The sequence below is a fragment of the Carlito syrichta genome, unplaced genomic scaffold, assembly GCF_000164805.1.
Source record: "Carlito syrichta isolate Samal-C Ts95f unplaced genomic scaffold, Tarsius_syrichta-2.0.1 Scaffold287681, whole genome shotgun sequence".
NCBI lineage: Eukaryota > Metazoa > Chordata > Mammalia > Primates > Tarsiidae > Carlito > Carlito syrichta.
Genome location: NW_007231777.1, coordinates 17,420 through 36,123, shown reverse-complemented (window position 1 = coordinate 36,123; position 18,704 = coordinate 17,420). Strand labels below are relative to the sequence as shown.

The window sequence follows — 18,704 nt, the reverse complement described above, 5'->3', positions numbered from 1 at the left end:
GCAGGTGATTGCTAGAATCTAGAAAATGGAAGGAAGCAGATTCACCAGATTCAACCATAGAGCCTCCAGAAGGAGGGAGCACAACCCTGCAGTCCCATTTCAGACTTCTGACCTCCAAAACTGTGAGACAAAAATTTTTTGTTGTTTTAAGAAACTACATTTGTGGTAATTTGTTACAGCAGCTATATGAACTAATATGGGGGGAAATGGTGATTTTTTTTTTTTAGTATATTTCAGATCTGAAAATGCTACATACTTAATTGATACTCTATCTATATTTAAACTTATCAGCTGAAAGTCATTTTCCTGGCATAATTTTCTAAATTCTTATCTATTTTTCCCTCTGATTCTTTTCTTTAATGTTGTCCTAGTTTCCAGAAGATTTTTTCACCTTTTTTTACATAGGCTTTTTTGTTGCATATTTAATTTATACAGTTATATTTGTACTTTACATTTTTTCCCTTACTCTACATTCCTTTATAACATTCTGATTTGGTTTTAGACATACATTGTCCTTTTATAGTTCTCTAAGAATCTTAAGGACTTTTTTGAAGTTTCCTTCTGTTTCCCACATTGTTTGTATTCTCCCAGATATTGTTTTTAGTTATGTGTTTGGATTTTTCCTTTAAATAATTTTACAGTTATTCCTTAAATATCTAGTAAACCTTGACTTTCTTTTCATAATGAAAAATAAGGATTTAAATGGTGATAGAAAGCTCATGGTGTCTGATTAGGCATTGTTGAATAATCAGCTTCATAGTACAGCAAAATTGATCATTGGGAGTTTCTCAAGCATTCATAGAAGAAAAGGGACTACTGAAGAAAAGAGAAGAAAGCAATGAAATAAAAAACAAATATGCACTAAAGAAAAGAAACAAAGAAGAGCCAAAATTGGTTCTTTGAAAAGCTTAATAAAGTTGACAAACATTTAGATAGACTGTCCAAGAAAAAAACTCAAAGTACAGATATCAGAAATGAAAATGAAACATCACCACAGACCCTACAGATAGTGATAATAAAAGGATATTAAGAATAAATATTTATGTCAAGATATTTGACATTTTTTGTTTTCTTTGAAAAACAATTTACCAAAATTTATATAAAGAAGTAATAGAATACTGAATGATTCTACATTAATTTTGAGAAATTATATCTCTGTTAGTCTGCTCAGGCTGCTATAAGTCTACTAGTCTATCTAGGCTGCTACTCAAACTGGATGACTTACCAGAAATGTATTTTCTTACAATTTCAGAGATCAAAAGTCCTCGATCAAGGTGCCATCAGGATTTCTGATGAGGTCTCTCTTCCTGGCTTGTATATTACTGCCTTCTCAACATTGCCTCAAATGGCCCCTTCTCTGTGTATATATGGAGAGAGAAAGATAGAGATAGTGATAGCAATATAGAGATAGTGATAGACACAAAGATAGAGATATATAGAGAAAGAGAGAAAGAGAGAGCGTGCACGCAAGAGAGAGTGAGCGCACGCTCCAGCACATGAGCAAACAAGCTGTCTGGTGTCTGATCTTATAAAGACACCATTCCTATTAGATTAGGGCCCCACTCTTATGACCTTATTTAACCTAATTACCTCCTCAGAGGTCCCATATCCAACCCATTATAATCATATTGAGGGGTCACAATTAAGTCCTTAATTTAAAGCGTCTCCCGTAATTTCAGGTTCAGATAGCTTCACTAGCAAGATCCATCAGACATTTAAAGAAGAAAGGAAGAAATAGTACAGATCATTCAGATTTTCAAATTATTTCAGAGAGCAGAAAAACAGAGGCATTTTCCAGCTATTTGTTTTTTTGAAACCAGAAAAACCTTAATCCCAAATCTTCACAAGGACATTATAAGATAAAAAAATTCATTATTGTAACTTTTATTATTAGCCCCAGTTCTCCATTCCTTCTTGTATGCATGCCCTTTGTCATATGACATTATAGAAGCTCCCACCTTCATGAGCAGAATGTATCCCTCCCAACCTTTGAGTCTAAACTTATCCATATTATTTAACTTTGGCCACTGGGATGTTAGTAAACAAGATGCAAAAAAGGAGTTGAAATGTGCTTACACAATGGAGCCTTCTATCTTTTGCATCTGCCATCTTCATGGAAAAGAAGAGTATGCTCCAAGTAGCCTGCTGGTTCCAGGAGGAATGAGAGGCAGTTGGAACAGAGCCATAGCTGGAAGAGTTACTCCATTAAGTTTAGGAAACTGCAGAACCACTCAGCTGAAAGTCTAGCCTAGATCCATGGAATACCAAGTTAACCTATAGATATATGTGAGGAAAAAGAATGACTTACTTTAAACTACTGAGTACTAAGGTAGTTTATTGCATTAGCTAGTCAATAAAAAAAATAGTTCTAGAGGCTCTAAACAAAACATGTGCAAATCACATTAAGCAATATATTTTATTTTTATTATTTTTTTCCAACAATATATTTTAAAAGAATACATTATAACCAATGAATTTATTCTGAGAATTCTAGGTTGATTTTACTTTTTAAATCTATATAATTCACCATATCAATAAAGTTGGGCTATCTCAATAGGTATAGAAAAATCATTTGATAAAATTTAACACCATTCCAGAAGAAAATACCCTTAATCTGATAAAAGAGTATCCGCAAAGATACCTATAACAAACATTGTAATTGATCTTGAAATGTTGAAAACTTTCTCTAAATATTGACAAAAAACCAAATATGGTTATTATTGCCACTTCTATTCAGTATCATATAAGATGTCTTAGTTCAGTATAATCCATCAAGCAAAAGAAATAAAATCTGATAAGTAAGAAATAAACTGCCATTGCTGGCAGAAAGTATGGTTACACTTGTAGAAAATCCAAAAGAATCTACAGAAACTATTAGAATTCATATATGTATTTAATAATGTTGCTAGATACACATTCAACACTTAAAAGTAAAGAACTGATACTACTGGACCTCAAGACTTATTATTAAGCAGTAGTAATCAAAACACTATGGTATTAGCAAAAGAATAGAAAAATTTATCAATGAAACAGAATAGCAATCCCCAAAATAGACTCACGCAGGTATATCCAACTGATCTTTGACAAAGGGGCAAAGGCAATACAAATGAGAAAGTATGGTCTTTTCAATAAATGGTGTTAGAACAACTGGATATTCACATGTTAAAAAAATATATAAAGGGATACAGACACAAACCTTAAAACCATCACAAAAATTAACTTAAAATGGATAATAGACCTAAATGTAAAATACAAAACTATAAAATTTCTAGAAGATAACATAGGAGAAAACCCAGAGGACCTTGGTTTTGGTTATTACTTTTTAAACACAACACCAAAGGCATGATTCATGAAGAAAACAAATGATAATCTGGACTTCACTAAAGTGAGAAGACAAACCATGGACTGGGAAAAGTACTTGCAAAAGACATCTGATAAAGCACTGTTATCCAAAATATGCAAAGACCTCTTAAAACTCAACAATAAGAAAATAAAAAAATTTAAAAATGGGCAAAAGACTTGGACAGACTATATAATAAGGATATATATAGATGGCAAATAAACATATGAAAAGATGTTCAACATATGTATCATTAGGGAACTGTGAATTAAAACATACCTATTAGGATAACCAAAGTCCAAAACATGATCAACATAAAATGTTGGCAAAGATATATATTACTATGAATTCCCATTTACTGTTGGTGGGAATGCAAAATGGTAGAGCCACTTTGAAAGATTGTTTGGCAGTTGCTACTAAACTAAACATTTTCTTACCCTGCATCTAGCGATTACACTCCTTATTATTTAACCACGAGTTGAAAATGTATGTTCACTCAAAAACCTAAACACAGATGTTTATAGTAGCTTTATTCATAATTGACAAAACATAAAATAAACCTTAGTAAGTAAGCTGTGGTACATTCAGACAATGAAATATAATCAGTTCTACAAAGAGATGAGCTATCAAGTCATGAGAAGACATGAAGGAACCAAAATGCATATTGCTAATTGAAAGAAGGCAATCTGGAAAGGCTACATAGTGTATGATTCAAACTGTATGAATTTCTGGAAAAGGCAAGACTACGGAGACAGTAAAAAAGATAAGTAGTTGCAAGGGGTCAAGGAAAGGAAGGAATGAATATGTGGAGTACAATGGAGTTTTAGAGTAATGCATCTATTCTATATGATACTATAGTGGTGTATACATGTCATTAAACATTTGTCAAAATCCATTGACCAAGAATAAATGCTAAAATAAGCTATGAATTTTGGGTGAAAATGATGTACCAGTGTAGGTTCATCACTCATAACAAATGTACCACTCTGGGGCAAGATGTTGAAAGTGGGGTAAGCAGTGCATGTAGGGGAGCAGTGGATATATGGGAACTTTATGTACTTTCCATTCAGCTTGTGAACCTAAAACTGCTCTAAAAATACTGTATGTTAAAAATGGGGGAAAAGTAAATAGTCGATTATGATACAATATCTGGTATCAGGTTTGTCTCTCTATCATAAACATCTACAGCACAGGAAAAATATATGAAACCGCTATTTTCATATATTGGATAATAAGGAACCCAGGCTGTGCTCTCTAAGAGCAGACTGAAATGGGTCCTACAGTTGCCTCAGTAGTCTGCCTGAAGCAATTTTTGGAACTTGACACAAGGCAGAAACCCAAGTAGAACATAGAGGTCATGCTGAGCTAAAGAGACAGATGTCAGAATCTAAAACCAAGCAGCTGGTCACACTTCAAACCTGGATAATAGTGAAACCTCTGTCATTGAAAACAAGAACAAGATTTACATAAAGGAAGGACTTATTTCAAGGGATGATTATAAACTGTGTTTTAAAGATACTGGGTTTAAAGTGAAAATACCTAAATATAAAATATGTTCAAGTCTTCTATGAATCTTTAGAATATATCTTCAAAGTCATAATGAATAAAGTTATTATAATCATAAAAATGATCAATTGCATAGAATTTTTAATTTCATACATTAAGGATTACCACAACATTGAAGTGTACTCAATACTGATATATTAAAGTCATTATAAAATTATTATAACTGATTTCCAAAACAAATCTCACTTGAGCATTGTATATTATCCTTCTTATGCCTTGCTGTTCTCAATTTGCTAGTAATTTGTTTTAAAAAGTGTATCTATGATTTGAGGGATATTTGATTTATACTTCTTTTTGGAAAATCCTTGTCAGATTTTGGTGTCAAAATGACACTGGCTTCATAAAATAATTTAGGAAGTTTCCCCCCCACTCTTATTTCAAGAGTTTATATTAAATCATATTACTTCTTCCTTAAATGTTTTTTATACTATAGCTTTCTTGACCTGGAGATTCTTTATGGGAAGGTTTTAAATTATGATTTCACATTTTAAAAAATAGATAAATAGATTTTTTATTTTTAGTGATTTTTAAAAGATTTGTCCATTTCATTCAGGTTATTGAATTTATGAATAAAGTTTTAAATTTTATGTCATTTAGTCATGACTATGTTTCTAGAAACTATAGTGATACTCCTTCCATCATTACTAATATTAGTCAGTTATCTTTTTCTCTCTTTTTAAAATTCACTTCTACTAAGGGCTTAACATTTTTTTCTTCCTTTTTTCAAAGATTGATTTGGTTTGTTGCTTTCTCTCTTACCATATTTTTAAGTTTATTAATCTCTGCTCATATCTTTATTATTTGCTTTTCTCTGCTTATTTTTCTTTTTAAGTTTCTTTTCGTTTTTATTTTCCTAAGCACCTTAAGCTAACGGTTTTTTTTCTAACACAAGTTTAGGTATAACCACAAGTTTTGGTATGTTGTATTTTCATTGCCTTTCATTATCATTTAGTTAGAAAAAAATTTCTAATTGCTCTTATTATTTCTTCTCTGAGTCATGTTTTTTTAGAAATGGATTGCTTAATAATCAAGAATTTTCTGAATATCTTTTTGTTACTGTTCTTAATTCTATTGTAGACAGAGAACATACTCTGATTGATTTTAGTTATTTGAAATATTTTAAAACTTGTCTTATGTTCAGCATAGTTTCATCATTGTGAATGTTCTATGTTCCATTAGTTTAAAAGACTGTATATTCTGCAATTGTGGAGTGTAGTTGTTCTATAAATGTCAATTAGATTAAGTGTTCTATGCTTGTCAGTTAGGTTAAGTTACTTGATCATATTGATAATAAATTACTTATCAATATTGATAATCTTTTATCTCCTTACTGATTTGTGTATGTGTACTTGATTCATCAGTTACTCAGAGAAGTATTAGATCTTCAACTATATTTGTGTTTGTACCTATGTTTCCCCCTAATTTTATCAATTTTTACTACATTTATCTTGAAACTCTGTTCTTAGATGCAAACACATTTAGTATTAGCATGTTTTCTTAATGAACTGACAATTTTTCAATATGAAAAATTCTTAATTTTGTCTGGTAATACTCCTTGTCTTGAAGCCTATTTTTTTCTGATATGAGTAAGACATTCAGCTTTCTTATGATTAGTGTATGTATGATTCTATAATTTTCATTTATTCCTTTTTTAGAATTTCCATTTCTCTTAAAGTACTCCATTGCTTCATTGACTATAATCCAACCAATATTTTAAAATATTTAAATATTTTTAATAGTTGCTTTAAAGTTCTTGTCTGCTAATTATAGTAACTGGTTCCTCAGTTAATTGATTTATGCTGCTAGTGTTTTCTCTGGATTATGGATTCCATTTCCTTCCTTCTTTGTGTTATGTAAGTGTTTTACTGTGTATTACACATACTGTGTATGTAGAAAAAAATATGAAGGCTGAAATTTAATTTAGTTTATTTTAGAGAACCCAAGCCTTTTCTTTTTTAGTTTTCCTTCCCTTTCTTTTTCTGTTCTTTCTTTGGTATTTAGAGTAAGAGGCTAATCTTTTAGAATTCTTCTATAGTTGAGTTGAGCTTTAGGATTGGATGCAGTTTTAATTAGATGAGTCCAGCTATGATTAACTTAAACTCCACCTAATCCTTCATAGCCACCATTTATCTTGTCAATATTGGAGCTGGGAGAAGTTTGGACTGAAGTTTTAGATATTTTTGGTTCACTTTTAGGATCAACTTTGTCAGAGCCCTGGAATCCAAGAATTGATAATTTATTGGTCTGTACAATTTTTCTCTTTCCAGCTCCTCCTCCATTGCTACTTTCTTGGTAAAATTCAGAGATGAGGTTTGGGGGGAAGGGGAAAGGGGTTGTTTGACTGAATCATTTATTTTTGTATTTTGGTGTCTTTCAGACTCTAGTTTGGTCCCCCAACTCACATGGATGCCTAAAGCCCAGCTGATTTCTCTTCATCTCTGCAAAGTTACTGCATCATGGAAGGCCAACAGAAGTATCAAAGGATGGACAGCAGAACTGTCTTCCACGTAAGGAAGCTGCCACAACTTTATTCTCACTTATAAACGGCATTTTTCTCTCTGTATTTCAGCTAATCAGGGCTTCCAGATAGGCCTGGCTTCATAGGTTCTCAACCTCTGCAGTTACACAGGGCTTCATGCTGAGAAAGACCTTGTACTTGGTTTGATGGTCTGATGTGATCATCTTGAAGTACTTAATAATTTTTGAACAAGAGTCTCTGAATTTTCACAAATCATATAGCTGGTCCTGTTTATGACATTCACTACTTTTCACTAACACCATAGAAAAGCATGGTTTTTTTTTGGGGGGGGTCCAAGTTTTTCTTGTTGTTACCATGGAAGCATAGGTGTTTTATATCCTTCTACATCCTAACAAAAGTATAAATCTATTTAATTTATGCCTTACCTCCTTTTAACTTTATCCTGATGGAACCTTGAAATCTTGCATTGAAATGAGCTGGAGTTTTTTCTATGCACACTTCACTTTCTTAGTGCCTTTTTCTAATTCCCTTTAACTTAAATGTGGGTATTACTTTTAGTGCCTTGTACTAGAAGTGGTTTGAAAGCCATTATAAGAAAAAAAGTCAATACTTAAATTGTTTCAATTAGGTTCTTTTATATTGTGTACATTTAAAAATATACTGCTAGTTCCTTCTAGCCCAATAGCTATACTCACTGTTCCTGAAGATATTATATTATGAACGTTTTCTTTCTATAAGCCTTTTGTGCATACCATCTCTCATATCTCTCACCCTTCTCAACATGACTTGCCCTAGAGTTCTGTTTCCTTTAAAATTTTCTTGACATCTCTATGCATCGTTACTTCTGTCTAAACATCTATTTTCTATTATGGTTGCCACATACACTCTTTATCTTATTATTGTTGTATTATTGGTTAGACATTTACTTATGTTCATCATATATTTCAAACATTAAAAGAATAAAATATTCTCTTCAAACTCAGATGTGTAATTATTTTTACAAAACATGGCCTTGTGATTTTGTAATCTTGACTATTTTATATATTGATGTAAAATATGTGTTTTAGTAAATAAAAATATAATGCAATCTTTTCAGTGATGTCATCGTGGATACTAAGATATTATACTCTGAATTTCTCTTATTTTTGTCTTCTCACTGGTTTTTAAGTATATAGAGATTTTTTAAATTATTTTTCAAATAACTACACATTTTTTATGTTAAATTTACTCATTTATTCATTAATTTTTACACATTGCAAATACTTATTGTACATTGACTATGAGCCAGCCACTGTGTGATTCAGTTCAACTGTGATTGCACCAGAGTTTCTATTCTCATAGAAATAAACTGCTGTATGTTACCATGGAAAAATTTTTGGGAGAGTAGGAAGACTTTCTAGAAAAAGTGACTTTTAATTTGCTATTTGAAAGAAGAGTTAAATAGGCCAAGAAGGGATTGGAAGTAGAAGGTTTGGGAAAGGGAGACTTCTAAACAGAAGGAAGAATATGTGCAGTTTCTAAGGCAAGAAGGAGCAAGGTGTGTTCTTGATTAAAATTAGTTTTTCTAATGTTGAGTTTATTTTCAAGTCACAATGAAACTACTAATAAAAAATGGTGTCATTACCTATTAGACTGAAATATTCAAGTATTTAAATTATTTTTTACCATGTTACTTGTTTGTCTTTTAAAAATATTTCATCAGCAAAAAGTACATGTTATATATTTTTGGCTCTGGATTTATGATAGACACCATCCACAATAGCCCAGAATATTTTAGAACTCTTATAGGAATTTCAAATGAGGACATTCAACAAGATTCATGTGGATTTTTTTCTCTAGTGCCATTGTATAAGAGAGCAACCTTTTACAGAATTTGGAGGCTCAGAATGTAAACATTTATTTGTCCCTTTTCAAAGTGTAGTCATGTTACAAAATGAACATTTTATAATATCTTACAGCTCTGAATATTATAACTTAAGTGTCATTTTATTTAAGTAAATTATGTATAAGCATTGTGAACAATCTGAATTTTTGTCAATGAGAAATATTGATTTTACTTCATTAGAAAATGCAAGAACCTCCACAGAGTGTTGAAGAATTCTTAAAGTTTCAAAATTGGGTAAGTAGAACATCCTATTTTACGTGCCAATACATCCTTCTAAAATATCAGTTATGGAGATTGTGGAAGGCTAGGAACAGACTTTCAGAATAGAAATTTGAGAACTATGTTTTAATGTGGAAAGTGTTTATAAATATTTATCTCTTTTCAGTAGGCTCCATTTTATATAGTCTTTCTCTCTTATCAATATTCTTTTTTTCACATTTTAAAAATTCCACTCTTATACAGACATTTCTGTATACTTATTCTAATATAAGATTTTCATCTTATGTAACTTAATTTAAAGAATATCTGACAATTGTATTTACTTAGTTTATCCATGCACCACAGCTAAGGCTCACAGGTAATTTGTAGAGGTGCTGCATCAATACTCCTTGATTGTTGACTCAGAATGAAAAATTCAAAATGTTTTCATGTTGAAAGCTTCCATTATTTCCATTATTTTGTGTAACTATCGACTTCTTCTGGAGTTTCCATTATTATGTGTAACTATTGACTTCTTCTGGAGTTACTGAGCTTGCTAAGGAGTTTTTCTTTGAGCCTATGCACTTACAAGTATGAAGATCTGGCTTGTTTTGCATGAACGAGTGTCAAGTAAGAGCTAGAATAAAGCTGTCAGTGTAGATGACAGAGGAAAAAAGGTAGCTTTTTATTAGTTGCATTTGTATTTTGAGTAGATTGGAATATAAATAATATGCATTTATTTATGTTTAAATATAAACAGAATTTGCTGTTCTATGACCAAACTTTTGACAATGAAGTTTCAAAATATCTATTTTTAAACATCTATTTTCTGTTCTTTCATTTGTTTATGTGAGTACATCCCTACTCACCAGTGTTTTGAGAAAAGATCGAGTTGTCTTGGATGAAAATATTCCTAGTTTACAAAAGTTTATTTCAATCACTGTGGCAGAGCCAAAAAATTTTGAAGTATTTTTAGGACAAGTTTTTTGTAACTCTTTGAATTAAATAATGATGAAAATGTGCTGCAGCTTAATGACAGTGTTTCTGGTCTTTTTAATGCCAAAACAAAAGGATTATACTTAAAACTAAGACAACCTGTCCAAATAATAGAGCTGTTTGGACTACATCATTATATATGTTTAAGGACCTATGATTTCAAATGAAAATTTCTAATTATTTGCTGTGGAAAATATATTTAATTATTTTGTTCTAATGTAGAATGGTATTGATCAAATCAAGATAATAGATTTATGCTAGCCCATCACTAAAGATAGAATCAAATCAAATTAAAGTACATGTCAGTATTATCATATCCTTATATGCAGAGGAATACTGTATTTCTATCTGTATGCAAAGGCTATAATTATAGCCTGCAATTTTTATCATAGCATTTGACAAAACAGTATATCCATTTGTTGCATTTTGTCATTTATGTGTTTATTTGTAAACCTTTTCTTATTGTCAGGATTTTCCAATTCACATTCTGTAGAAATTTTTAATTTTTTAAATTTTAAGTTTTTTATTTTAAAATTGTGGGGTACAATTCAGTGGTAGGCATACAAATATTCATTATTCAGGTACCCTTCTTAATGAGGTGTGCCCCCCTTCCCTAAGCAGATTCCAACTACTGCCAATCCTACCTCCTGCCCGCCCCCCCCCCCCACTCCCTGCAGCTTCCCGTTACTGCCAATCCTTTTCTTATAGTATGATAGTTGTTCAAGGTCCACTTATGAGTGAGAACATGGGATAATCAGTTCTTTGTTTCTGTGAAAGATCACTCAGTATTATAGACTCGTTTAAGTCTATCCAGGTTGCTGCAGAGTTCATGATTTTGTTCTTCTTTATGGCTACGTAATATTCCATTTGTATATATACCACGTTTTTTAATCCAGTCCTCTTTTGATGGGCAGCGTGGTTGGTTCCATGTTCTTGCTATTGTGAAAAATGCCATGATAAACATGCATGTGCAGGTGTCTTTTTTATAGAGTGACTTGAGTTATTCCAGGTATATTCCCAGTAGGGGGATTGCAGGGTCATATGGAAGGTCGATTTTTAGAACTTTTAGGAATCGCCACACTGTTTTACAGAGAGGCTGTACTAGTTTACATTCCCACCAACAGTGTAGAAGTGTTCCCTTTTTGCCACATCCTCTCCAGCATCTGTTGTTTTTTGAGTTATTGATGATGGCCATTCTGACTGGAGATGGCATTTCTTTGATGACTAGTGAGGCTGAGCACTTTTTCATGTATCTGTTGGCTGCTTGTATGTCTTCTTTTGAGAAGTGTCTATTCATATCTTTTGCCCACTTTGTAATGGGGCTATTTGGTTTTTTTTCTTTTCAGCACATTTGAGTTCCTTGTAGATCCTAGATGTTAGGCCTTTGAAATACTTTTTCCCAGTTTGTGGGCTGTCTCCCTGCTCTCTTGATGATTTCTATGGCTTTGCATAAGCTTGTCAGTTTGATGAGGTCCTACTTGTCTATCTTACCTATTATGGCATTGGCACTTGAGGTTTTGATCAGGAATTGGTTGCCAGTTCCAATTTCCATAAGGGTGTCTCCTGCGTTTTCTAAAGTTCTTATAGTTTGAGGTTTTACATTTAGGTCTGGATCCATTAAGAGTTGGTTTTTGTGTATGAGGATAGGTAGGGGTCCTGTTTCAATCTTCTGCATGTGGTCAGCCAGTTTTCCCAGCACCGTTTACTGAATCGGTTCTCCTCTCCCCAGTGGTGGGTGGTGGAGGCTTTTTCAAAGATGAGTTGGTTGAGAAATTGAGGTCTTGCTTCTCGAATCTCAATTCTTTTCCATTGGTCTATGTGCCTGTTCTTGTACCAATACCAGGCTGTTTTGATTATTGTAGCTTTATAATAAAGTTTAAAGTCTGGGAGTGTGATACCTCCTGCTTTTTGTTTTGTTTTGTTTTTTGTTTTTGCTGAGGGTTGTTTTGGATATTCATGGTCATTTATGTTTTCATATGAATTCCTGGATTGTTGTTTTTGTCTGAGAAGATTGTTGTTGGTCATTTGATGGGTATTGCATTAAATCTATAGATTGCCTTAGGTAAAATGAACATCTTAACAATATTGATTCTTCCAATCCATGAGCATGGGATATTTTTCCACTTGTTTGTGCCATCTTTGATTTCTTTGAGTAGTGTTTTGTAGTTTTCATTGTAAATGTCTTTCACATCTCTGGTTAGGAACATGCCAAGGTATTTCATTTTTTTTTTTTTTTTTTGTGGCTATTGTGAATGGGAATGTGCTTTTTATTTTTGTTTCTGTTTGTTTATTATTGGTTTATAGAAATGTGATTGTCTTTTGCACATTTATTTTATACCCTGAGACTTTACCAAAATCCTTTATCAGCACAGGGAGGTTTTTGACAGATTCTCTTGGGTTTTTGAGGTATAGATTCATGTCATCTGCATAACTTGATTTCCTCTTTTCCTATTTGGATACCCTTGATCACTTCTCTTCTCTAATTGCTCTAGCTAGGGCTTCCAAAACTACATTGAACAGGAGGGGTAAAAGTGGGCGTCCTTGTCTTGTTCCAATTTTCTGGGGAATGGTTCCAATTACTGTCTGTTTAGCAGTATGCTTGCTGTGGGTTTCTCATAGATGTCACTTACTAGTTTGAGGTATGTTCCATCTATGCCTAGATGTTTGAGGGTTTTTATCAAGAAGGGGTGCTGCATTTTATCAAAAGCTTTTTCTGCATCTAATAATATAATCATGTGATTTTGTTTTACATCTGTTGATGTATTTAATTACATTTATGGTCTTATGAATGCTGAACCAGCCTTGCATCCTGAGGATGAAGCCTACTTGGTCATGGTGAATGATTTTTGAGATTTGTTGTTGAATCCGGTTTGCTAGGATATTGTTGAGAATTTTAGCATCTGTGTTCATCAAGGATATTGGTCTGTAGTTCTCTTTCTTTCTTGGATCTTTACCTGGCTTGGGTATCAATGTGATGTTAGCTTAATAAAAGGTTTTGGGGAGAGTTCCATCTTTTTCAATCACCTGGAATACTTTCAATAGCATTGGTATCAATTCCTCCTTGTATGTTTTGTAGAATTCTGCTGGAAAGCCATCTGGTCCAGGGGTTTTTCTTTTGTTGGTAGTTTTCTTATGACATAATCAATTTCCTGGAATATTACTGGTCTATATAGCATCTCGATTTCCTCTTGTTTCTACCTGGGAAGGTTGTGTGATGTCAGAAAGTCTTTCATTTCCTTTAGGTTTTCAAGTTTGTTTCCATACAAGTATACATAGTAGTCTTGATAATCTTTTGTATTTCTTCTGGGTCAGTTGTGACTTCATCTTTTGTGTCTCTAATTGTGTTTATTTGGGATTTTTTCTCTTTCTTGGTCAGTCTAGCTAGGGAACCATCAATCTTGTTTATACTTTCAAAGAACCACCTTTTTGTTTCCTTGACTTTTTGTATTATCTTTTTGTCTTCTATGTCCCAGATTTGGGATTTATATTTTGGTGATCTGGATTCTTCCGCTGAAGTTAGGGTTTTGGTGGTCTTGCTTGTCCAGCTTCCTTAGGTGACTTTTAGACTGTTCACTTGTGATCCTTCCATTTTTTTCATATGTGTTTGTAGCAATATGAATTCCCCTCTTACTACTGCTTTCATGGCATCTCAGAGGTTTTGTTAAGATGTTTCTTCATTTTCATTTTTTTCCAGTTTTCTTTGACTTTCTGTTTTGATTTCCATGTTGACCCAGGAGTTGCTTAGCATCATGCTGTTTAGTGTCCATGTCTTTGTGGGTTTTATGGGAACTTTGTTGGTGTTGATATTTATTTTTATTCCACTGTGGTCTGAGAAAGTATATGGCAGAATTTCAATCTTATGAAATTTGTTTATGCTTGGTTTATGGCCAAGGATGTGGTCGATCTTAGAGTACATTCCATGTGGTTATGAGTAGAATGTGTATTCTGTGGTCGTTGGGTGGAGTGTTCTGTAGGTATCAATTAAGTACTTTTGGTCAAGAGTCACACTGAGGTTCCAGATCTCCTTGATGATTTTTGGTCTTGATGATCTGTCTAGGGTTGTTAGGGGTGTATTAAAGTCCCCAGCTATGATAGTGTTAGAGTCAATATCTTTTTAAAGTTTGCCTAGAAGCTGCTTTATGAAAGTTGGTGCTCCTATGTTAGGTGCATATATGTTTAGGGTGGCTATGGCTTATTGATGGACTGAATCTTTTATCATTATGTAGTGATCTTCTGTATCTTTTTTAATTTTTGGCAGCTTAAAGGGTATTTTGTCTGATATTAAGATCACAACTGCTGCTTCTGTTTGCCTTAAATTTTACTTCCCATCCTCTTACTTTGAGTCTGTGAGTGTCCTTTCTGGTGAGATGAGTCTCTTGGAGACAATATATTGTCACCTCATGATATTTTATCCATTTTGCCATTCTGTGTCTTTTCAGTGGTGCATTTAGTCCATTCACATTCAAGCTAATTATTGAAATGTGAGAGTTTATCCTATTATGAGGTTCTTATACAGTTGTTTCTATTTGTTTTTTGTCTTTCTTTTGGTTTTTGGGTTGATTCATATGTGTTTTCAATCTTTTTCTTGCACTCTTGTGAAGAACATTGTTCTTGTTTCCCTTTCTTCTGTGTTTAATACTTTCTTAAGTGTTTCTTGTAGAGCTGGTCTAGAGGCAGCTTAAGTTCTTAGGGATTGAATGTCTGGGAAAGATTTTAATTCTCCCTCACTGATGAAGCTTATTCTTGATTGAAATTGTTTATCTCTGAGAACTATGAAGATTGGACTCCAAGTTCTCCTAGCCTGAAGTGTTTCTGTAGATAAATCTGCTGCTATTCTAATTGGTCTTCCCTAATAGGTAGCCTGACCTTTTTTCTCTTGCTACCTTTAGGATTTTTTCTTTTATACTTTCTTTGTATAGGTGAATTGCTGTGTGTCTAGGAGTTGGTCTTCTCATTTGTTGTCTCGCAGGGCTTCTCTGAATCTCTTGTGTTGAATGGTCACATCACTGATATTATGAGGGAAGTTTTCTTGAACAATTTCATGGAATGTTTGTTTGAGGGTGGTCTCTGTCTTTCTTTCTGCCTCAGGAAATCCAATTACTCTTTGGTTCAGCCTCTTGAAATAATCACTCATCTCGAAGGTTTTGTTCGGTCTTTTTAAGCTTCTTTACTATGTTTTTGACAGTTTGGGTTAGTTCTATATTTTGGTCTCAAGCTCTGAGGTTCTTTCTTTTGCTTGGCTAATTCTGCTTTCCATGTTTATCAGTTTGTTATTTATTTCATTCACAGTATTCTTACTGTTGTTATCTCAGTTATCATTCTTTTGATTTTTGGGTTGATTCATGTGTGTTTTCAATCATATGTCCCTCCTCAATTCTATTTGTTCTCTATGTTAATGTCTTGATACCTGGGTTTGTAGTTTGAGACCAGTCATTTTGGGGGCTCTTCATTGTTTGCATTCTGAAGTCTGTTTTCTCAGTGTCTGACCTCCCATAGGTTTGTGTGAGACCCATATTCTTCTTTTGGTTTTTCTTCATTTGTGTAGGTTTTCCTCCCCCTCCCCCTTTTTTTCTCTTCTTTAATTCTTTTGTTAAGGAATGGTGGGGTTGCTTTTATTTCTGTTTTTTTCAATCTTCTATTCTTCCTTATGTGGATCCTCTGGCTTTGTTCAATTCTGAAACTGGACTGTGGGTTGCGGGGTGTACTTTTTGCAGTTTTGAGATTTAATTGAGGGGGGAGCTGTGATTGAAAATCTATCTGCAGATCCCAGTATCCACCCACAAGTGTATGAGTACCCTGGAACCCACTTCTCACTGCCTTATAATCTGTCCATCCAGTGGGAGTATGGGTTTGCTCCCTGAAAGCAAAATATGGTAAGAAAAAGGAAAAGAATGGAAAAAGGAAGGAGGAGGGCAAGAGGAAGGTGGAGAGAAGAGTAAGAGGGAAAACAGACAGACCTACCATCTGACAAATGAAAAGAGACACACAAAGACAGAGAAGAATAAAAAAAACTACAACACACAGACAACCATACAAACACACAAACCAACAAAAAACTCCATGTACTCTTACCATACACAAACAGGAAGTCCAAAGAAAGAAAAATCAGTAAAATAACAGAAAGCAAGTACGAAAGCATTACCAAAAACAGAAAGAGAGAAAAAACTAAAAAAAAAAAAAAAAACCCAGAAATGAGCAAAACAAACAGACCAAAAAAACAAAAAGGAACCAAACTCACTGTGAGATTGTTCCTGTAAGTCCAAAGTACTTTCAGCCCCTCCGCTCTGATTTCAGCACAGGCTGATCTCTCCCAGTTTGATGAGATTACCCTAGGTCCCAAGTTGGAGGCTGAGCGAAGCTGGGTGGGGTAATGTAGGTCTCTGCCTGGTCCTGGGACAGAGAAAATGGCTGCGGTTAGTGTCTCCTCACTGGGGATAGGGCTCTTCTCCAGCTCTCCCCAATCTTCTTTCTCTATTGGATCTGGATTGGATCTGGGGCTCCAGCTGATTTTCTGTAACAGGTGATGGTGTGGGCCAGGTGCCAGGTGATGAGTATCAGCTGGATTCGGCTGGCTCTTCTCAGGAGAGTCCTGTGAACAGCAGACAATCTTGTGTGCCCACGGCTCTAATCTCAGGGTAGTGGGGGCTTGCAGTCACCTTCAGAGGGGAGCCCCAGGTTCATGAAGCCATGTCTCCCTTCAGACAGACTTTCACTCACCCACCAGCACATGCCTACTCACGCAGTGTCTTTATGTACACTTGCTTTTGTGGAGGGTCTCACAGTCCAACCTGTCTGGTCGCCATCTTGTGACTCCTCTTGTGGTTATTTTTTTAAGGTTTAAGTATATCTATCCATTGCCAAGCTATTGGATACTTGAAAGTATCCAGGAATAAAATGATTAGATGTTTAATTTTTTGTTTGCTGGACAAAGGCTTTGCCTTATGCGTAATAGTAAGAAAATAATAACAGCCACAAATTTACTTAAGAAATATTTCTGAACACTTACTATGTGCCAGGCACATAGATGCTTAGGATATATCAGGAAATAAAAACGAAGATCCCTGCCTTCATGAAGCTGTCATTCTTTTAGAATTGAGGCATATTATAAACAAACAAATGAATAAAATGAAACAGAAATGAAAGGTAAATTCTAAACTTCTTGTGGCTTCCTAGAAAGCCTATTTAATTTTCTTCTTTACTTCTAAAATATAAAAGCAGAGATATATGTCTGATAGAAGTCTAGCAATTAGGAACAGAGGCTCTGGTGTTAGATTGCCTTTGTTCAAATCCCAGTCCTGCTATTAACTAACATTAGACCAGTACCTGCAACTTACATACTAGCTATTGGTTTCTCTTGTTTTGTACTTTATCTTTTATCACATAATCTAAAGTCCTCTCTTTTTTGCCAGTTCCTATCATTTCTGTCTTTGTTTGTAATTTTAGTATTTTATACTATTTCTGTTCCCTCTCTATGTCTTGTTATACCTCTTTACCTTCAGTTATTGGAATCCTTTCATTTCTCTATTATTGATCAGTTCCCACATTCTCTTCATACTGCTCTTCCTTCATTTCATTACCTTTCTGTTTCTATTTTTATTTTTTTAAAAACATTTTTGTATTTTTTTATAGCATCTTTTCCATTATTGTATCATATTCTGTTCATTCACTCATTTAATGATTTTTATCCACTACCTAACTATTTGCCAGATATTTTTCTGGATACTGGAGATACAGCAATGAACTAAACAGAAGAAATTTTTTATCTTCGTGGAATCTACAGAATCCTCTTCCTTCTGCTCTATTTCTCTATTCTGTCAAACTTTTAAAATTTATTTTTCAGTTATTTAGGTACTAAAGAGTTTATTTGAATTCCTTCATTATCTATGTATTTGATCTTCCATGTTATTTATTTCTTATTCTATGTCTTTTTTTTTTTTTTTTTTGCTTTCATGTGATAATGCTTTAATTCTTCTTCTTTTAGTTCACCAGTGTCATTTTTTGTTAACAGGCCTGTTAGGTTTGTAATTCAGATTTGCAGAGTACTCAGATCCCCAGTGTGACTTTTTTCAGAGGTACTCTATTGTTAGATAGAATAATTATTTCAATTCATTCTCTTTTTATTTTTTTAATTTTAAAGATGTGGGGTACAATTCAAGGTTAGGTATATAAATGTTCATTATGCAGGTACCCTTGTTGAGGAGGTGTGCCCCTCCCTCCCCTGGCATTTTCCGGCAACTGCC

At 33.7% G+C, this 18,704-nt stretch overlaps 1 protein-coding gene across 1 annotated transcript in view; it reads left to right on the top strand.

The window, feature by feature from the left end:
- Window positions 1-7,290: 7,290 nt before the first annotated feature.
- Window positions 7,291-18,704, top strand: part of LOC110595189 (protein FAM227B-like) — a gene marked incomplete at its 3' end in the record, with an annotated part of 24,355 nt that continues 12,941 nt past the window's right edge. Inside the window, exons 1-2 of the mRNA XM_021709911.1 lie at window positions 7,291-7,413; window positions 9,451-9,504. Of these exons, the coding sequence (XP_021565586.1) occupies window positions 7,363-7,413; window positions 9,451-9,504 (105 nt within the window). The remainder of the gene's footprint in view (window positions 7,414-9,450; window positions 9,505-18,704) is intronic.